The 20,628-nt window shown below is 33.4% G+C and overlaps 3 protein-coding genes across 3 annotated transcripts; 1 reads left to right on the top strand and 2 right to left on the bottom strand.

The window, feature by feature from the left end:
* Nucleotides 1–2,077: 2,077 nt before the first annotated feature.
* On the top strand, nt 2,078–3,904 carry LOC123295734. Its single transcript, XM_044877179.1, has 4 exons — nt 2,078–2,542; nt 2,597–3,139; nt 3,233–3,811; nt 3,866–3,904. Exons 1-4 carry the CDS (start codon nt 2,078–2,080, stop codon nt 3,902–3,904), a joined length of 1,626 nt encoding a protein of 541 aa, XP_044733114.1.
* Nucleotides 3,905–11,083: 7,179 nt separating this feature from the next.
* LOC123295727 lies at nt 11,084–12,280 on the bottom strand. The gene has a single exon (XM_044877166.1). It carries the CDS (start codon nt 12,278–12,280, stop codon nt 11,084–11,086), a length of 1,197 nt encoding a protein of 398 aa, XP_044733101.1.
* A 7,499-nt stretch (nt 12,281–19,779) lies between these two features.
* LOC123295709 (insertion element IS600 uncharacterized 31 kDa protein-like) lies at nt 19,780–20,349 on the bottom strand. Its single transcript, XM_044877141.1, has one exon. It carries the CDS (start codon nt 20,347–20,349, stop codon nt 19,780–19,782), a length of 570 nt encoding a protein of 189 aa, XP_044733076.1.
* Between the last annotated feature and the right edge of the window lie 279 nt (nt 20,350–20,628).

Here is a 20,628-nt window from a genome sequence, read left to right as displayed (position 1 = left end):
AAATCGACTCAAAATATTATATGCATTATTGATGTTAATATTAATATAAGCTGTATTAAACCTATCATTAGAGAGTAGCTTTCTTAATCTTGTTTCCTGTGTCTTTTTATATTCATCGTGGTTTGCTGTACCAAATTCTGCTGTATTATGCATCTCTCTGCTACGTATTTGTATTTCTATATTACGTTTATAGATATTAATTATGACATGTAAGGAACGGTAGCCATTATCCTTAGGATTAGTAATATAGTCTTTAAACTTCTTTACATCAACAGAATAAATATTGTAAATAATATCTAATACTTTATAACAGTCTTCTTTTTTATTAACTATAATAGTAGAAGAGTCACAGCGGTCCTGGCGCAGTTTGACCTCAAGTAACCCCGTTTTGATGGTACACTTTTCAAAAAAGGGCAAACCTAGGTGAATGTTGGAAACCTCGGAAGTTGGATGACGTCATTGACCAATAGTAAATCAAGATGGCGTTGGGAGGTGTGGTGGGGGCGTGGCTGACAGAGCGTTAGTGTGTTTCTTGGCGGAAGTGGAGCTTAAAGTGGTGGGCGTGGTTTTGGAAGTGGGGGTTAAAGGGGGTTAAAGGGGGGGCGGGAATTGGACGTTAGATGAGATAATCGAGCCCACTTTCAACCCCAAAGTATGGTACACTTTTCCAAAAAGGGCAAACCTCGGTTGAATGCGAAGTTGGAGGGGGGGACGTCATTGGCTTTGACCAATAGTAGCGCTGTAAAAATCAAGATGGCGTCGGGAGGTGTGGTGGGGGAAGGAATGGCTGCCTAAGCATTGATGACGTCATTGGCTTTGACCAATAGTGGCGGAGAGTGAACGGGGGGCGGGACGTTGACATTAGTCAACAATTTTAAAGAATATGTTAATTTGACCTTGAAAAATATTGTAATTTGACACTTTAAATATACATGATAAAATTCAAGACACGTGACCGGATGTTAATTTTTTTTTTTTATTGAATTAGCAATGTAATATGACACTTGAAATTTACATAATAAAAATACATGTTCAAACTTGTTTGAATGGACTTTGATCTTAAAATAATTTTACACGTGTCAGCTATTCTCAAGAATATGTTAATTTGACCTTGAAAAATATGATATCATCATCTTATAACAAGTTCAAACTTGTTTGAAATAATTTTACATGTGTCAAAACACGTGACCGGATGTTAATTTTTTTTTTTATTGAATTAGCAATGTAATATGACACTTGAAATTTACATAATAAAAATACATGTTCAAACTTGTTTGAATGGACTTTGATCTTAAAATAATTTTACACGTGTCAGCAATTTTCAAGAATATGTTAATTTGACCTTGAAAAATATGATATCATCATCTTGTTACAAGTTCAAACTTGTTTGAAATAATTTTACATGTGTCAAAACACGTGACCGGATGTTAATATTTTTTTTTTATGATTAAGCAATGTAATATGACACTTGAAATTTACATAATAAAAATACATGTTCAAACTTGTTTGAATGGACTTTGATCTTAAAATAATTTTACACGTGTCAGCTATTCTCAAGAATATGTTAATTTGACCTTGAAAAATATGATATCATCATCCTGCTACAAGTTCAAACTTGTTTGAACATGTTCAAACTTGTTTGAACATGTTTAAACTTGTCTGAATTCCAAGAAAAAATAATTAGTTTGAATTACGATTATAAAAATATCAAATTACAACTTTTTTAGTGGTGGGGATAATGCTATAAAAAGTGATGTACGTAGCTGTTGAAGTATCTCTTTTGAAATTCACCTTTGCTTCAGTTAGTTTTTTCCGCATATATTTTTTACGTTATTTTTATTATTATTATTATTATTATTATTATTATTATTTTTTGTTTTTTTTTTTTGTTTTGGTATATTTATTATTCTAAACTTAGTCTATATATTTTATACAAAAAACAAATATTACTCAGTTGTAAGTTAACTTTAGTGTTGAACGTTCGGTAACGTATATTTTGCTTAGTATTTGAAAATATAACGGTAAGTGTAAAATTTTTTAAATATTATTGTGAAACTAAAATATAATTTTTTGAAAGATGGACACCTACGAACAAAATGTTATGCAGACGATAAACGTGGTACCTCAAGGTGGTAGCACTGATATGATGAAGAAAGTGGAGAGAGCGTTGAGGCTCATCAAGACGGTGGAGGAAGCTGAGCGATGGATGATACTTAATAAGCAGAACATCCGCTTATTCAAAAAGATGTTGATGTTAAAGAAAGAAAATCCTCTGCGTCTTGAAGCTAATATTGGACTTTGTAAATCATACCAGCGGCAACTTCACCGACTGCGATTAGATTTAGTTAAGCAAGGTGGTGGTGTCACCAAAAAACAAAATCGACATCTAATCTGGGAGACAATTGAAACCCACCACCAGGGCAGGGTGAAGACTGGTATGATTACCAATTTGGATTATAAAGATCCAAATATATTTTTCAACCGGGCATTTCCAATGTTTAGAAGACACGTTCGGCGTGAGCTAGTGAATCATCCCCTCAAGGTAAGTAAAATTTAAGATTTATAATTTAAATAGTCTAATGAGATTTTATTTCAGGTGTATATTATGTTCACGGGCAATTTCATTAAGCCCAGCACCAAAGAGGAGGATTTGAAAACTTTTATAACGTCGGCTAAGGAAATGTATCTGACAACGGACATGCAGGAGTGGTACATTGATCATGTCAAAAACTATTTGTTGAAAAAATTGGAAGAATTCCAGGAACGCGATAGCGGTTGGGCTCTTGACATGATCATAAATATTCGAGTCCACATGAATAAGTACTCTCCGATCACAGCTGGAACATTTTGCGAACTACCATCTGCAATTAAATGTAGAAAAGCTGTGATTAATGTCCAGAATAAAGACCAACATTGCTTTTTATGGTCGATAATGTCAGCACTTTACCCGGTTGAAAAGGATCCTCAACGTTTAACTAAGTACCCGCACTATAAATATCATTTAAAATATGATGGATTAAAGTTTCCCATGTCTCTGGATCAAATTAATAAATTTGAAAAGATGAACCCGCAGCTATCGATTAACGTGTACGGCTACAAAGTTACGTTTCTACGTGATTTAGAAATTTTCCCTGTACGCGTTAGTTCGAACACTGCGGGGAAGAAAATTCATCTATTGGCTGTGGAGAATGGGAACAGTCACCACTTTTGCTGGATAAAAAATTTAGCAAAGTTGGCTCGATCGGGTGTAACAAAATTCGAGCATAAAATATTTTTATGTGATCGATGTCTCAACTATTTTGCTACAGAAGGCAAACTCCAACAGCATTCAGTAAATTGTGGTGAGCAAGAAGCAGTGCGGGTACGAATGCCTGAAACTGATGACGAGCGGTTCGTTGAGTTCAAAGATTTCAACAGCAAGGAACGTGTTGAGTATATGGTGTACGCTGACTTTGAGGCACTATTGGTACCACAACATCATGAAGACATGGAAATGGATCATGGGTCTTATACAAAAAATATTCAAAAACATGTACCCTACAGTGTAGGTTACTATGTTCATTGTACCCATGATCCCAACCAATCGTTTTATAAGGCATACCGTGGTGCTGATTGTGTCAAGTGGTTTGTTCATGAACTGGAACAAGTAGCGTACTCATTAGAGCAAAAAATAAAACACGTTAAACCAATGTATCCGCTCACCGTCGAACAAGAACTGGATTTTATGTCAGCAGAGAAGTGTCACATTTGTGATAAAGATTTCGTATCCAATTCCATACGTGTTCGCGACCATTCACATCGCACAGGTAATGTAATTTATTTATTATTTTTTAATTTCATCTAATTTTATATTAATCTATTTTAGGTATCTACCGTGGAGCAGCACACCAATTTTGTAATCTGAATTATCAAGATTCAAGGGTGATACCTGTTGTGATGCACAACTTAAGTGGATACGATTCGCATTTTATTATTGAAGCTCTGCTGACGGAAATCGACGGTCAAGTTGATGTGTTGCCCATCAACAAAGAAAAGTACATCAGTTTCACAAAGCACGTCTCGGACATTCAATTAAGATTCATTGATTCCTTCCGATTTCTCGCAGACAAGTTGGAAAATCTGGCCTCATATTTAGATAATGATAAAAAATCCATTTTACATAAAGAGGTAAATGATAAAAAATAATTAATTTTTAATACAGGGTTGTAATTTGTTTTTTAATTTTTTATAGGTCAGTAATGATGAACAATTTCAATTGCTAACGAGAAAAGGTGTATTTCCATATGAATACATGAGTAGCTGGGGACGTCTCCAAGAGACAAAATTACCACCAAAGGAGGCGTTCTACAGTGTGTTAACAGATGAACACATAACGGATGAGGATTATAACCATGCGATACAGGTATGGAACACATTCAATTTACATACACTAGGTGATTATTCAGACCTGTATATGAAAACTGATGTGTTACTACTTGCGGATATTTTTGAAAATTTCCGTAACACTTGTATTCATAGCTATAGTCTCGATCCTAGTCACTATTACACACTTCCTGGCTATACGTGGAGCGCCATGTTGAAATACACCAATATCAAATTGGAATTGTTCACGGATATTGATGACTTGTTGTTTATCGAGAAAGGAATCAGAGGCGGTGTAAGTCAATGTTCTAATCGCTATGCTAAGGCAAACAATAAGTACATGGAAGAGGGGTATGATAAAACTCAAGAAGATGTCTACCTTATGTATTATGATGTGGTGAACCTATATGGTGCAGCAATGTGTGGATACCTACCAACAGGAAATTTTAAGTGGGTCGACACACCAAACATCGAGGATGTTGCAGATGATTCACCAGTCGGGTACATTTTAGAAGTAGACCTTGAAATACCCCAACATCTACATGATAACTTTAGCGATTTACCGCCATGTCCGGAGACAACGAAACCACCTGGATCAAAACAAAAATATCTTCTGTCAACCCTTTACAATAAGACCAACTATGTCGTGCACTACAGGAATTTAAAACTGTATACACAACTCGGTGTTAAGGTAACAAAATACCACCGTGTGTTACAATTCGATCAATCTGCATGGTTGAAACCATATATTGATTTCAATACCGAGATGCGCAAGAACGCCTCAAATGAGTTTGAAAAAGCATTATTCAAACTCATGATTAATGCCATCTTCGGTAAAACCATGGAGAATGTGAGGAAACATCGGGTTGTGTACATACGAAAAAATTGGGATGGAAAACATGGTGTGAAGAAATTAATTGCCAATCCCAATTTTCACAGTGTGATGGTGCTCGACAATGACGTCAGTATTGTTGAAATGAAAAAATCACAGATACGTTTCAACAAACCCATCTACATAGGCTTCACAATTTTAGACATATCGAAAACGTTTGTGTATGACTTCCACTACAACTACATGTACCAACGGTACAACCCCACAAATGTCAGGTTATTATACACAGACACCGATAGTCTAATTTATAGCGTGAGAAATACTGACGTCTATGAGGTCATGAAACAGGATATTAATCGTTTTGATACGGCTGACTATGCACCCGACAACGTCTATGGTATACCACTACGTAATAAGAAAGTCAAGGGTTTAATGTCCGATGAAAATAATGGTGATGTTATGCTAGAATTTGTCGGATTACGTAGCAAAATGTATGCTATTCGGGTGCAAAATAAAAAAGAGACTAAACGATCCAAGGGTCTCAAGAAGTCAGCTATCCGAAAACTTACTTTTGAGGACTATAAGCGGTGTTTGCTTGAGAACCGTAACTTTTACCGTGTTCAGCAAAGCATCCAATCCAAGCGACACCGCTTACATACCATCAAACAGCAGAAAGTGGGCTTATCACCATTTGACCAAAAACGACACATTACTCACAATTCATGTGAAACAAAACCATGGGGCCACTATAGCATTATTTGTTGAGTGTAAGTATTTTATATTTTATGTTTTTAATATTTAGCTAATTTTTGCTGTTGTTTCAGAAATGTGCCCTGCTGTTGTTGTTGTGATGATCCTCAAAGTGGTTCGGTATTGTGATAGGTGTACAAACAATTGATAGAGTAGTGCGCATGAACAATTGATAGAGTAGTGGTGGGGGTGTCAAAAAACTGATAGTTAGGTTGAATTATTATAGAAAACAATTTAGTGTTAGTTTAAACATACAAAATGCAAGACTTTGGTAATCATAATAGTGATAACAACTGTATTGTTAATATGATTAAAGATAATTGTAGTTTAAGTACTTTAAACAATGTGTTAACAAAGTATTTTAAAACATTAGTTAATATGGCAATTAAATGTGGTCGACCGGAAACTTTAAACTACCTTATTGATAAGGTAGAACAAATGGACTTAGAAGTGAAATTTTCCCCATCGTCAGACGATGAAGACAAACAAATTTGGAACTGGATTTTAAAAAATATCCACTCTGGACAAAAAGATGGAATTGTAGGACTATCCATTTTTGAACAATCTTACTACAGTGTATTTACATCAGACGAGTTATCCGACTATGTTCAAGTGAAAGAAATAATTGAAAATTATCTTATGAAGAAAGATAATGATGATGATGATGATGATGATGATGATGACAATGGACACTTTTCAGAATAATAATTATAATGTATTTTCGATAATTTATAAATATATATTTTTAAAATATTATTATAATACAACTCTGTTTTTATATGTTATAGATAAAATTTTACAATAAAAATAATATTTTTACAATGTGATATGTTTTATTTTTTTTTTATAAATCACAAGTATGTGCACAAAAACGGTCCACTATAACAAATTTTTTATTGTTACAAGTATGTTCATAAAACGTTCCACTATAAAAGGAGACTTTTTTTATCAATATATGAATCGTGTAAAGAGTCGAACCCTAACCACCGGACTTTAACTTTGGATCCATGTTTAGCTAAGACCTTTTCCACTAAATAAATGTTTGGATCGTGAACTTTTTGTAATTCTTCGGCATAGAAACCACCCTTTATATCTTCGTTGTTGTAGTCCTTCAGTAAATATGTTCTTGGGTTTGTAAGTTTCACCTCGCGAATGGTGAATATTTCTGGTGTCCATGATGGATGAAAACCACGAGCAAACGTCGTTCTAAATTTACTTATCCTTACATGATCGCCAACTGTAAATTTTTGTTTTGGACCCACCATCTTAATATGATTGTATGAATCTTTTAAAATCCGTTTTTCGTTTCGTGTATTGACTTGTGATGGCTTCATCCTGATTGTCCGATGGTATGAATTATTGTACTGTTTAATCAATTCCGGTAATACTTTTATCCATTTATAATTACCATACAAACTGAAATGTTTGTACATCATCGATTTCAGTGTGCGTATAAATCTTTCCACAATACACGCCTTTTTAGTTGAATATACAGAATAATGGTTTATGTTGTACTCTTTCATCAATCTCTTAAATTTTTCATTATAAAATTCCGTACCATTATCAGTTTGAAGGTTTTTCGGTGTACGATCTTTTATAATCTGTTCCATGGCATTAGTGACATCCACCGCACTCTTGGACTTTAGTGGCATAGCCCAGCTATATTTGGAGAAGCAATCGATGACCACCAAAATATATTTAAAGTTGGTATTTTGTCTTGCATACGGGATCATTTCTACCAAATCAGCTTGAAATAAATCATTGAGTCCCTTAATGATTACACGCCTTCTTGGATAATTACGTCGAGCTGGTTTATGTAGCTCATTCACAACAATTCGTTTTTTATCCATCTATTAATTTATATTTTATACCAATGTCAACATATAGTAACATGGAATCGGAGTTTGTATTCATGAAACTTTTAGGAATACCAAACGTTAAATAATCGTTTGATTTTAATGTATTAAGTTTATTTTTATCTATAATACTATCGTTTTTGAAGACCTCACAGTATGTTGGTTTAATATCTAAATGATGTATCATCACAGAGATTGGGAATCTAAATACATAAACTCTTGTATTATTTTCCAATATATACCATGCAAAATCAGCAGTTGGATCTGAATAAAATTTTGTTGGTTGTGTATTACGTATTGATATTCGAAAATAACCATTTAATTTTTTCAGACTCTCGTTAAATATTTCAGTAGTGTTATTGATTTTATCACTAACATGATTGATAAGGGTGTATAAATCCACAGCATCAGTTGAAAATTCTGGACTTGCTACATTACTTATTTTTTTATTTTTTGCGTCAAAGTATGATTCTTCATCATCTAATGACAAACACTGCCCAAGACTTTCCAAGTTCACAACATCTTGCTTATTTATAGGTTTCCCAACATTCACAATTCGTCTTTGTTTTGCATCGAAGCAATTATTTCCGCCATTACATCGAAGTATTGATTCATTATGTGATGTATATGAATCTTGATAATTTTTGAAGAGAGGACTTCCAAATTTATCTATACCATTCATAATGAGTTCTCAATAGGTTATGATGTAATTTAAATAATTACATATAATAAATATAAAATCTAAACAGGTCTAATAAGAAACAGCTCGGTTTAATACTGGTCTGTATCTAAACAGGTCTCTTTCTAAACAGGTCTGTATCTAAACAGGTCTGTTTCTAAACAGGTCTGTTTCTAAACAGGTCTGTATCTAAACAGGTCTCTTTCTAAACAGGTCTGTATCTAAACAGGTCTCTTTCTAAACAGGTCTGTTTCTAAACAGGTCTGTTTCTAAACAGGTCTGTATCTAAACAGGTCTGTATCTAAACAGGTCTCTTTCTAAACAGGTCTGTATCTAAACAGGTCTCTTTCTAAACAGGTCTGTATCTAAACAGGTCTGTTTCTAAACAGGTCTGTTTCTAAACAGGTCTCTTTCTAAACAGGTCTCTTTCTAAACAGGTCTCTTTCTAAACAGGTCTGTTTCTAAACAGGTCTGTATCTAAACAGGTCTCTTTCTAAACAGGTCTCTTTCTAAACAGGTCTGTTTCTAAACAGGTCTCTTTCTAAACAGGTCTGTATCTAAACAGGTCTCTTTCTAAACAGGTCTCTTTCTAAACAGGTCTGTATCTAAACAGGTCTCTTTCTAAACAGGTCTCTTTCTAAACAGGTCTGTTTCTAAACAGGTCTGTTTCTAAACAGGTCTGTATCTAAACAGGTCTCTTTCTAAACAGGTCTGTATCTAAACAGATCTGTATCTAAACAGGTCTGTATGTAAACAGGTCTGTTTAATACTGGCCTGTACCTGTTTAATACTGGTTTTAACCTGTTTAATACTGGTCTGTATCTGTTTAATACAGGTTTTGACCTGTTTAATACTGGTCTGTTTAGAAACCGGTATGGTTTTCAGTATATTATATTTTCTTCCCTTAACTCTTGTATCAAACTATTGATTTCATTTTGATGGCTGAAATTTCCCGCGTCACGTGATGCGCATAACAGCCGTAATCTGTCACAAAGTTCATCGATTGTATTCCAGTACACATAGTCTATGGGATTATTAGTTACTCGTGATAATGTTAGACCGCTACCAGAAGCAGGAGCCGATGGGTATAGATGTTTCTTAATGATATTTTTATACTTAAAACTTTTAGTTCCTTGAATTTGACCCTGAGAGTCATAATTCCGTCTATTAGCGTTTGTTGATGTTACAATTTCCAAATAGTTACGCATGTCTTGCTCTGAATAATTTTTTGGTATCTGTTTTACTAAAAGCTCATATAAACCTGATGTTCCGTCATACCATTTTTCGTTGACTTGTATATTGTTATGCTTAATGTAAACAACTGAATTACCTACATATAATCTATCAGCAGCATTATCATAACGTAATCCGTAAATATTATCGATAAGCTTATCATCTTTATTCGATAATATAAAATAAATGTATTTACCAGCCACATCTCCATAAGTCTTTGTAAAATGTTGAAGTGCATGATGATTATTCTCTTGTGATTTTATAACCTCCCTAAATACAACATCAGGAGTGTGTAATACCTCATCCTCATAGGTGTCTGATAGATTTTGTTTTGTGACTACTGGAGTATCTTCAAATAATTTTCGAGCCTTCATTGGCGTATAATTTAATAGTTCATCTTTATTGTCTTCTAAGGTATCATCTTCTATCTTGCGTTTTATATTAATTCGAGTAAAATCGTTTTCGTTCTCTTGTTTTTCTACTAGCTGATTCAGCGGATCAGTGATGGGCTTAAATGTTTTTTCTAATGAAATGGTCGCTCTTTGTTCATCAGCTTTGAGTGCGTTATACTTTTTCTGTATAATATCGCTCAACTTAGCTAGCTGTTTCGTTGTCTGAAGCATGTTATCACATGAAAGCTCACAAGTTAAATGACCTATACAGTTGATAAACAGCGCTTAATAACCTAACAAGTATCATCAATCAACCTATATAATATGCTCTTTATAAGGAATAATAAATCAACTTGTACTACAGATAAGATAAAAAAAAATTTTATTTAAAAAAAATTACAATTTTAGATTAAAACAAAATACAAAATATTATTTTATTTTTTAATATTATTTATTGTTAAAACTTTTTTAATCATTAACACTAATTTATCAACAACAAGCACCTCCGTATAAAGATCTATTAAAAAAATAATGTAATAAATACATAATAATATTTGTGGTACAATGTTTATGTTGATAGATGCATAGAGCTTTTGATACACTGTCATTCCTATGAAGTGGTTTTCCACCATCCAAATTTTCAATGTGGACTGCCCTTGTTGAATTTCGAATTAATTTTTTAATCCAAATTTTCTTTTCTTCACCTTTGCAGTATATTACATTATGATTAGCAATATGTGTTAAAATGGTTGATAACTCGCAATAATCGGTGGCTCCTTGATTCCAGTATAAGCCATGGTAATTATTTGAGAGCCAAATTGTTTGTTTCTTATCTGAATCACTTAATGTGTTAAATGGAAATGGTGGTTTGAATACATAATGTCCAAAATGGTTCCCATTTGTATCCACAAAACTAAGTTCTTTAACGATGAATTCATTGTTTACTTTGAAACCCTGTACGTCCACTATGTACGCCATTTTAAACCACTCTATTCACAATATTCGTGAGTGGATTGTATTTAAATAATCGATCATGGAACACTATACAATACGCACGCGTTTTAGCTGGGAAATTAACACTAGCTTCAAACTCAACGCGCAAGTCGACTGTTGTAGATTTAAGTGACTCTGGATGCTTAGAACAGTCAATGACAAATAGAGGTGATTTATTTATAAACGTTTCTTTATCTAGCAATGGTTCTGTTATAGAGCGTCTATAGTACGATTTTTGAAAATTACAATACATTTCATACAGTAACGCTGTTTGATTATTTGTATAATTTAGATTCAAATTCACATATGGGTAGGCTTCACCATTTAAATAGACTTTCAAATTTGTTATGTTACAATGGTCAAACTGACTGGAATCTTTTAAAATGTTGCGGTCACGATTTGTTTGGAAACAGATAACAGCGTAGTTAGGACATTCTACACTAGTTTTAACACTCCACACATGTCTATCAGTTAATGGTAGTTCTGGTATAAGTAGACATTCCATTGATCGAAACCATAACCTCAAATCATCATTTTGATTGACTAAGTTGTATAATTTGACTCGCATTTTATCAGACACTTTAACGTATGGAACACACCATTCTAATTTGTTGATTTTAATTTTAGGTTTGCTTGTTGCGGCAGTTGAGGTAAAACAATTAATATCATCATTTGCACGAACAATAACGATTTCTTGTTTCATGTTTACGAGAATTTTAGGATAATCTTCAAAAAAACCCATATACATTTTCAATGGAATACGAACATTGAAGTAACCAGCAGCATTCTTTTTAAAATTTTCACCAAAGCCAGCATTCTCTAAAGCTTTACTTTGATTTTGATTTAGGGATAGATAGTTTTTTATAGTGCTAACGATGCCTACATTGTTAATCACATCAATTACCTTACCACCAATTTCATAACGAATTTCATGAAACATAAATGATATAGCATTCGATATGAAGCTGGCTGTATTTGTATCATCATCATCAGTCACTTGATCTTCGATATTTAAAACACTTTCACTTGGTAATGTGTACAAGTCTTGTGATTGAATGCAAATTCTACTCTCATCGCTTGATTCAAATTTCGATGAATTATAAGCTTGGTGGTTGTGATACTCTAGTCCTGTAATAACATTATCGTACTCAGGTACATTGGTCACTTCTAGTATTTCTGCCATTCTTCTTCTTCTTCTTAATACAATTGAATTTTATTCGTATAACTGATTTCTTTATTTTAAACCAGCAACTAAATTTTACCCAACAATTGGCCGTTTTAGTTTTAAGCCAATTGATTGAAGAAATTTTCTATTTTCGTATGATAACTGTTTGTGATTTTTTATTCTATTGTTGCTCGATTGAGGTTGTTTTATCAGACGGTTTGTAGAAACACTGCCTCCGGCATAACGTGTAGGATGATTAAATACAAAACCCATTATATCTTTTTCAAGTGTAATCCAATTGTAATGTTTTCACCTCGAAAGTTAACTAATTTACCAGTTTGGTCCACTAACATGAGCGTAATGTTGCTTATAGTTCGACAGTTGATTGGTAAATAAATAACATTCATAGGATGTATCACAATTTTATAACCTGGTGGTAGATTTGGTGAAAAATGAAACAATGTGTGACTGATTTCATTGTTATGATACGATCCATTTGTAATATTACATTGAACATAAATTGTTTCTACAGGTAAAATATTAACTGTATTGTCACTTTCATGCCTTTTATTTGCATCTAGTTTTCGTTTATTAAATCCCAACATGCGACAAACAGAATCTGATGGTTCACAGTTTATTATCACAGTACACTTTATTTCACATTTTAATGTATTTGTATTAGCATTTATTTGTAGTGTCACCTCATCACCTACAGCTTCTTTTAAATAACGTTCAATATCTTCAACTTCATAAGATCCTGGTGGTATTTCTATGACTTTATCATCGTAATAAAACATGTTATTGTAGCTGTGTATATTAGGTATGGAATTGTACCCTTGTAAATCTACTAGACCCATTTCATAATTTTCATTTTTATCTAATTCAATTGGTGGAGAATAGTCTGTTGTTAAAAAGAGCTATTCCCTGTAAATGTAAGCATGTATGACATCTTGATTTTGAATGAAGTAAATACAAGACTTGCTGGTTTATTTATTTAATAAAAATTGTATACATAGATGTCCACAAATCGGAGTATTAAACTGTTGTTGCCTATCAAAATTATATTGAATGTCACATCCGTTAAAATATTTAATGATTTCCACTGGCGGTCTCAAATTTCCAAAACTATCATAATAGATGACACTTCGATTGTACTTTTTATATGCCGTCCAGTGTGTGCCACTATTTTTGGATACATCATGGTTGATAATTCCTGTTTCATATTTATATGGTCTTTTGGGTAGGGTGTCACGCATAAAAACACCACGAAAATACGGAATTTTAAATTGTTTAGCATACACACGTAGCTCCGTATCGTAAAGCGCTCTACGTGGTAGCGTTTCAATTAGTTTTTTGCTAAATATAATCCCATGCCTTTGTTGTATGGTCTTAAATACAAGCCTTTACCCATTGCTATAGCTTCCATTGTTTTGTTGTGTCTTTGACTCTCATTAAGTTGATCACGAGCACTTTTATAATTTGTAACGGCTTTAGCAATACCCGACGCTCCACCAGCCAAAGCACCTAAAGCAGAGAGTCCTGCGAATATTGGAATTAATGGAAGTATACCACCAGACTTTGGAACTGGTATTACACGTGTGGGTGCTTTAATACGTTGACCTCGCACGGCTGCTTTTGCTATTTTTACTGCTGCTTTTAAGTCCGTTGGTTGTGATTTTTTCAATGCATTTCGTGCCTTTCGCACTGATGCTGTAAAGTTTATAGTTTTCTTTGTCTTTTTCATCTTTTTCTTTTTTAATCCCATACCAAGTGAAGTTTTTGCCTTCATGGCGCCTGTAACGAATAAAGCGGATGCTTTTTCACCAATTGTTGAATCAGATGCTTTGGCACGTTTCCAAGCGGCTTCAGCTAATTGTTTATCTGCTAGATGACGCTCCTTTAAGTCTTTACTTTTTGAATATGCTATATCATGTACCATACAAGCCTGATCCAATGCGTTTTTTGGTTTATCACCACGCGGTAATCGTTCAGCCAGCTTAGTTCCAGGTCCACAATATTGATAAGTTGGTATGTGTAACTCAAACGGTAATTTATTTATAAGTGTGTTAACAATACCTCTTCCTTTGTGTTGTTGCTTCTGATGTGACATACTACTAAATGATTTAAACAATTAAGTTCACATATATTTAAATGTTTATAAAATGGGTTGTATTGAAATTTTAGTCTTAGTTACATTAAAAATGCGTTTTCATAAACAACAACCCGCTCTGAGTGTTGAAAATTTAATACCAGAAAATACAGACACACAAACATATCATGGTCCTCTATTTTCAGATTCACTACGAACAATAATATGTGGCCCTAGTGGTTGTGGTAAAACCAATGTTATGTTGAATTTAATTTATGATGAAAACGGTTTACGCTTTGAAAACATTTATGTGTACAGTAAATCTCTTTACCAACCGAAATATCAATTACTAGAAGAGACTTTAAAATTAGTGGAAGGGGTTGGATATTTTCCATTTAGTGATACTAGTGAAATTCTTAGTCCGAATGAAGCTCGAGAAAAAAGTCTTTTCATTTTTGATGATGTGAGCTGTCATTCACAACAGAGAATTAGAGAATACTTTAGTATGGGCCGTCATCGAAAAATTGATTGTTTCTATCTATGTCAGAGCTACGCACGTGTTCCAAAGCATAACATAAGGGACAATGTTAATTGCTTGGTGTTATTCAAAACGGACGAAATGAATCTAAAACACATATTCTACGATCATGTTGGCTCTGATATGAATTTTCAAAAATTTCATGATTTATGTCGACATTGTTGGAGTTCACCAAATGGATTTGTTGTAATAATGAAAAATTTCTCTATGAATGCAGGTCGTTATAGGAATGGATTTGATGAATTTATTGAACTGTAGTGTCACCAATACTTTGTGTGTTTTTTCAGATTCATAATAATAATTTTTTTCTGTAAATTTTTTTTTAAATGTAAATTTTAATCATTAATAAATAAAAAAAAAAAAAAAAAAAAAAAAATATTTATAAGATTTTTATTAAATAAAACCTTTATTCTAATCTCATAACACGTGTAAAATTATTTTAAGATCTAATGCGATTCAAACAAGTTTAAACATGTTCAAACAAGTTTGAACATGTATTTTTATTCAAACAAGTTTGAACTTGTAACAGGATGATGATATCATATTTTTCAAGGTCAAATCTATTTCAATATATTCTTGAGAATAGCTGACACGTGTAAAATTATTTTAAGATCAAAGTCCATTCAAACAAGTTTGAACATGTATTTTTATTATGTAAATTTCAAGTGTCATATTACATTGCTTAATCATAAAAAAAAATATTAACATCCGGTCACGTGTTTTGACACATGTAAAATTATTTCAAACAAGTTTGAACTTGTAACAAGATGATGATATCATATTTTTCAAGGTCAAATTAACATATTCTTGAAAATTGCTGACACGTGTAAAATTATTTTAAGATCAAAGTCCATTCAAACAAGTTTGAACATGTATTTTTATTATGTAAATTTCAAGTGTCATATTACATTGCTAATTCAATAAAAAAAAATATTAACATCCGGTCACGTGTTTTGACACATGTAAAATTATTTCAAACAAGTTTGAACTTGTTATAAGATGATGATATCATATTTTTCAAGGTCAAATTAACATATTCTTGAGAATAGCTGACACGTGTAAAATTATTTTAAGATCAAAGTCCATTCAAACAAGTTTGAACATGTATTTTTATTATGTAAATTTCAAGTGTCATATTACATTGCTAATTCAATAAAAAAAAAATATTAACATCCGGTCACGTGTCTTGAATTTTATCATGTATATTTAAAGTGTCAAATTACAATATTTTTCAAGGTCAAATTAACATATTCTTTAAAATTGTTGACTAATGTCAACGTCCCGCCCCCCGTTCACTCTCCGCCACTATTGGTCAAAGCCAATGACGTCATCAATGCTTAGGCAGCCATTCCTTCCCCCACCACACCTCCCGACGCCATCTTGATTTTTACAGCGCTACTATTGGTCAAAGCCAATGACGTCCCCCCCTCCAACTTCGCATTCAACCGAGGTTTGCCCTTTTTGGGAAAGTGTACCATACTTTGGGGTTGAAAGTGGGCTCGATTATCTCATCTAACGTCCAATTCCCCCCCCCCCCCCCCTTTAACCCCCTTTAACCCCCACTTCCAAAACCACGCCCACCACTTTAAGCTCCACTTCCGCCAAGAAACACACTAACGCTCTGTCAGCCACGCCCCACCACACCTCCCAACGCCATCTTGATTTACTATTGGTCAATGACGTCATCCAACTTCCGAGGTTTCCAACATTCACCTAGGTTTGCCCTTTTTTGAAAAGTGTACCATCAAAACGGGGTTACTTGAGGTCAAACTGCGCCAGGACCGCTGTGACTCTTCTACTTATAATCCTAAAAGCAATTGGGTCCTTCAATTCTTTCACAGTGGTAGCTTTTTTTAATATCTTCTTTAAAACAGAACAAAGAGATTTTAATCTGTAATGTATTTCAGCAGCTATATTAGCTTTATATAGTTTAGTGCTAATAGCAGCTATGATATTATGTAAATCATTAGTATTTATACCTTGCATAATTAACATTTATAATAAATTATAACGTTTGTTATCAATTACTAGCGTCTAAAGCCGGTAGTTTGGTTTACGCTTGCAAAGCAGATTAAAAGCGTAAACGCTAAAACTCTGATATTCTAAAATCATCTTTTTTATGAAATTCTTTTTGTTGCTCTATATACTTCTGTACTGCTTCTGAATTCACATTACCAACTGTAACAACAAAATACCCTCTAGCCCAAAGATGTTGACCCCAATATCGCTTACGAAGTAGTTCAAATTCCTGTAGCAATTTACGACTACTCTTTCCTTTAATATATTGTAACACCTTAGATATTGAGATACTCGGTGGAACTGATACTAATATATGAACATGATCAGGACTTATGCTGCCACTAATTATATCTATGTAATTAGCTGCACATATTTCCTGAATTACTTCCCTTGCTCTACTTGCTATTTGCCCAGTTAAAACTCTATACCTGTACTTTGTACAAAACACTATATGATACTTTAAATCATACAGGCTATGAGACCCTCTCCTATATTCCATCTCTTCCTCTAGTTACCTATTAGATAGATTATACTAAAGTGTTCGCCTAAAGGCGAGGGTGTTAACCCTATCCCACTTAACTACATAAAAATATATTAATTATTTTCCTCTTCCTGCTGTTTATACCATAGTTCTGCATAATAGCCTTTTTGTTTCAGTAAGGTTTTATGGTTGCCACGCTTGACTATATAGCCATTATCTAACACAATAATCTCGTCTGCATCAATTATTGTTGATAAACGATGAGCAATAATTAAGGTAGTATAATGCTCTGATATTTCTTTAAGACTTGCCTGAATCAGCTTCTCAGTTTTAGTATCAAGTGAGCTTGTCGCTCCATCAAATACATATATTGATGGGTTTTTGAGTAACGTCCTTGCTATAGCGATGCGTTGCTTCTCACCGCCTGAAAGCTTTAAACCTCGCTCACCTACTTGAGTACTATACCCTTCCGGCAAACTAGTAATAAACTCATTAATATGGGCGTTCTTTGAAGCAGCTATAACCTCATCATAGCTAACAAGACAGTATCTTGCGGCACGATTCCAATAGATTTGCGAAGCGAGCTTTGTGTAACCCCTCTTATATCCTGCCCGTCTATAGTAATACTGCCGCTATTGATCTGAAAAGCAAACGTGAGATGGTTGACTTACCAGCCCCGCTACTCCCGACTATCGCAAGCGTCTTACCACTATCTATAGCAAAGCTGATATTATGTAAAATTGGACGTTCTTGATTATAAGCAAAATTCACCTCTTTAAAAGCGACTTCGCCTTTTAATATAGTAAGCTCTTTAGCGTCTTTAGCATCCTCTACTTCTTCTGGTATGTCTAAAAGATTAAACATATCTTCCATACCAACTAGGGCATTCTTAATCTCTCTATAAGCAAAACCAAGTATTGAAAGTGGGATTGATAGGTGGAAAAGATAAGTATTAACCATGATTAAATCGCCAACAGTCATTTTACCTTGATTTATTTTAATCGCCGATAGTATCATAAGAGCGACAAGCCCAAGGGATATTATAACATTCTGCCCTATATTTAAAATGGATAGGCTATTAGTTGTCTTCGTTGCTGATTTTTCATAAATTTGTAGTGCCTCATTAAGTTTAGAGGCTTCATATTCCTCATTACTAAAATATTTAACGGTCTCAAAATTCAGCAGGCTATCGATTGCCCTATTATTTGCGATATTGTCGTTTTGATTCATCTCTCGTGCAAACGAAATCCGCCAAGTACTAATTAGGAAAGTGTAAAGAACGTAAATTGAGATGGTTACTAAAATAGTGAAAGAAAACCAAATGCCATATACATACCATAATATCCCGCTTACAAGGATGATTTCCACACTTGTTGGAAGAATATTAAATAATGAATAACGCAGCACCGCTTCTATGCCTTTAGTGCCACGCTCTATTGACCTACTTAAGCCGCCGGTTTTTCGTGTAATATGAAAACGCATGCTTAAATTATGCATATGCTTAAAGACATTAAGAGCAATAAGCCTAGTCGCTTGATGCCCTACTTTTGAGAAAATAATATTGCGTAACTCGCTAAATATCTGAACAAATATTTTAGTCCCACCATATACCATAATCATGCCGATAATAACCGAAAGGGCTAGATTTTTATTTAAGCCGTCTATTACATATTTATAAACTATTGGTATGAAAATATTTATTACTTTAGCAAGCAACAAACAAATAAGCGAAGTAACAATCCGCAAACGTATGTTAAATTCTTTCGACCATAAATAAGGCAGAAGTGAATAGAATGAATTTTTATGTTGATTTTGATTAGGCATTGTTTGATGTATTGTTACGTGGATTAGTTTTGTTCTTGTCATCTCGCGAGCTTATCCAGCAGTGTTTCATGACTTTTATGTCATTCCCGCGTAGGCGGGAATCCAGAAATACATTCGCCTAAATCGTTCCATTTAGGATTAATACTTTCTATCAATTTTATTTTCCAACTACGATTCCATTTTTGAAAGCTTTTTCTCTAGCAAGAGCTTCTTTGATTTCAACAAATTCTTCTGTATAAACAAGTTTTATAATATGATATTTTGATGTAAATCCTTTAATCACTTTTTGCTTATTGATCTGTCAACACTTTTCCGGACAGTTGTTTAAGCACATTTGTGTCTTTCTTCGTATTTTACTGGTGATAAATAATCATGAGCAGAATGCATTCTTATACGGTTGTAAAACACCTCTATATATTCAAATATGGTATGTTTGACCTCCTCCATTGTTTTAAATTTATGTTGATACATTAATTCTGTTTTTATAGTATGAAAGAAACTCTCAGCAACAGCATTATCCCAACAATTTCCTTTACGACTCATACTCTGTTTGATACCATGTTGTTTTAAATTTTTAAATGACTATCAGAACAATATTGGCTTCCTCTATCAGTATGACAAATAAGACCTTTTGCTGGTTTACGCTGCCATATTGCCATTAATAAAGCATTATTAACCAAATCAGCCTTCATATTATTACTCATAGACCATCCTATAATTTTTCTAGAAAATAGATCAATAACCGTTGCTAAATATAACCACCCTTCACTAGTTGGAATATAAGTTATATCTCCAACCCAATAACAATTAGCCTCAGGAACTGTAAAATTTCTCTCTAATAAACTCGGAGCAATTTGCTTGTTATGATGAGCGTCAGTAGTTGCTTTGAATTTACGCTTAGTTTTACATATTAGACTCGCTTTTTTCATTAGTTTTGCAATGCGCCTCCTACTAACAATGATACTTTGTCTAGATAGCTCCTTTTTAATAGATCTAGTGCCGTACTTACTTCTACCTTCTTTAAAGATAATTTCAATTTTGTTTGTTAATTCATGATCTTCTCGATCCCTATTACATCCAGAATTATTTAACCATTCATAATAACCACTACGTGATACTTTCATCAATTTACACATAGTAGAAATAGAAAAATTACCTGCATTTTCCTTAATCCACGCGTACCTTATCGGGATTCTTTTGCAAAGTACGCGGCAGCCTTTTTTAATAAATCACGTTCCTGAGTGACTTTATATAATTCTTTTTTTAATTTCTTTAATTTATCATACAGATGTTCATCATCTCTCATTACTTCCTTGGATTTCGAATATTTATTAATCCAATTATATAAACTAGATTTTGTAATACCTAATTCTCTATCTGTTTGGGCAAAAGGTTGCTTTGTCTCAATTGCTAAT

Source organism: Chrysoperla carnea, chromosome 1 (assembly GCF_905475395.1).
Source record: "Chrysoperla carnea chromosome 1, inChrCarn1.1, whole genome shotgun sequence".
NCBI lineage: Eukaryota > Metazoa > Arthropoda > Insecta > Neuroptera > Chrysopidae > Chrysoperla > Chrysoperla carnea.
The sequence above is the reverse complement of the archived record's forward strand: the minus strand, read 5'-3'. Positions and strand labels throughout refer to the sequence as shown.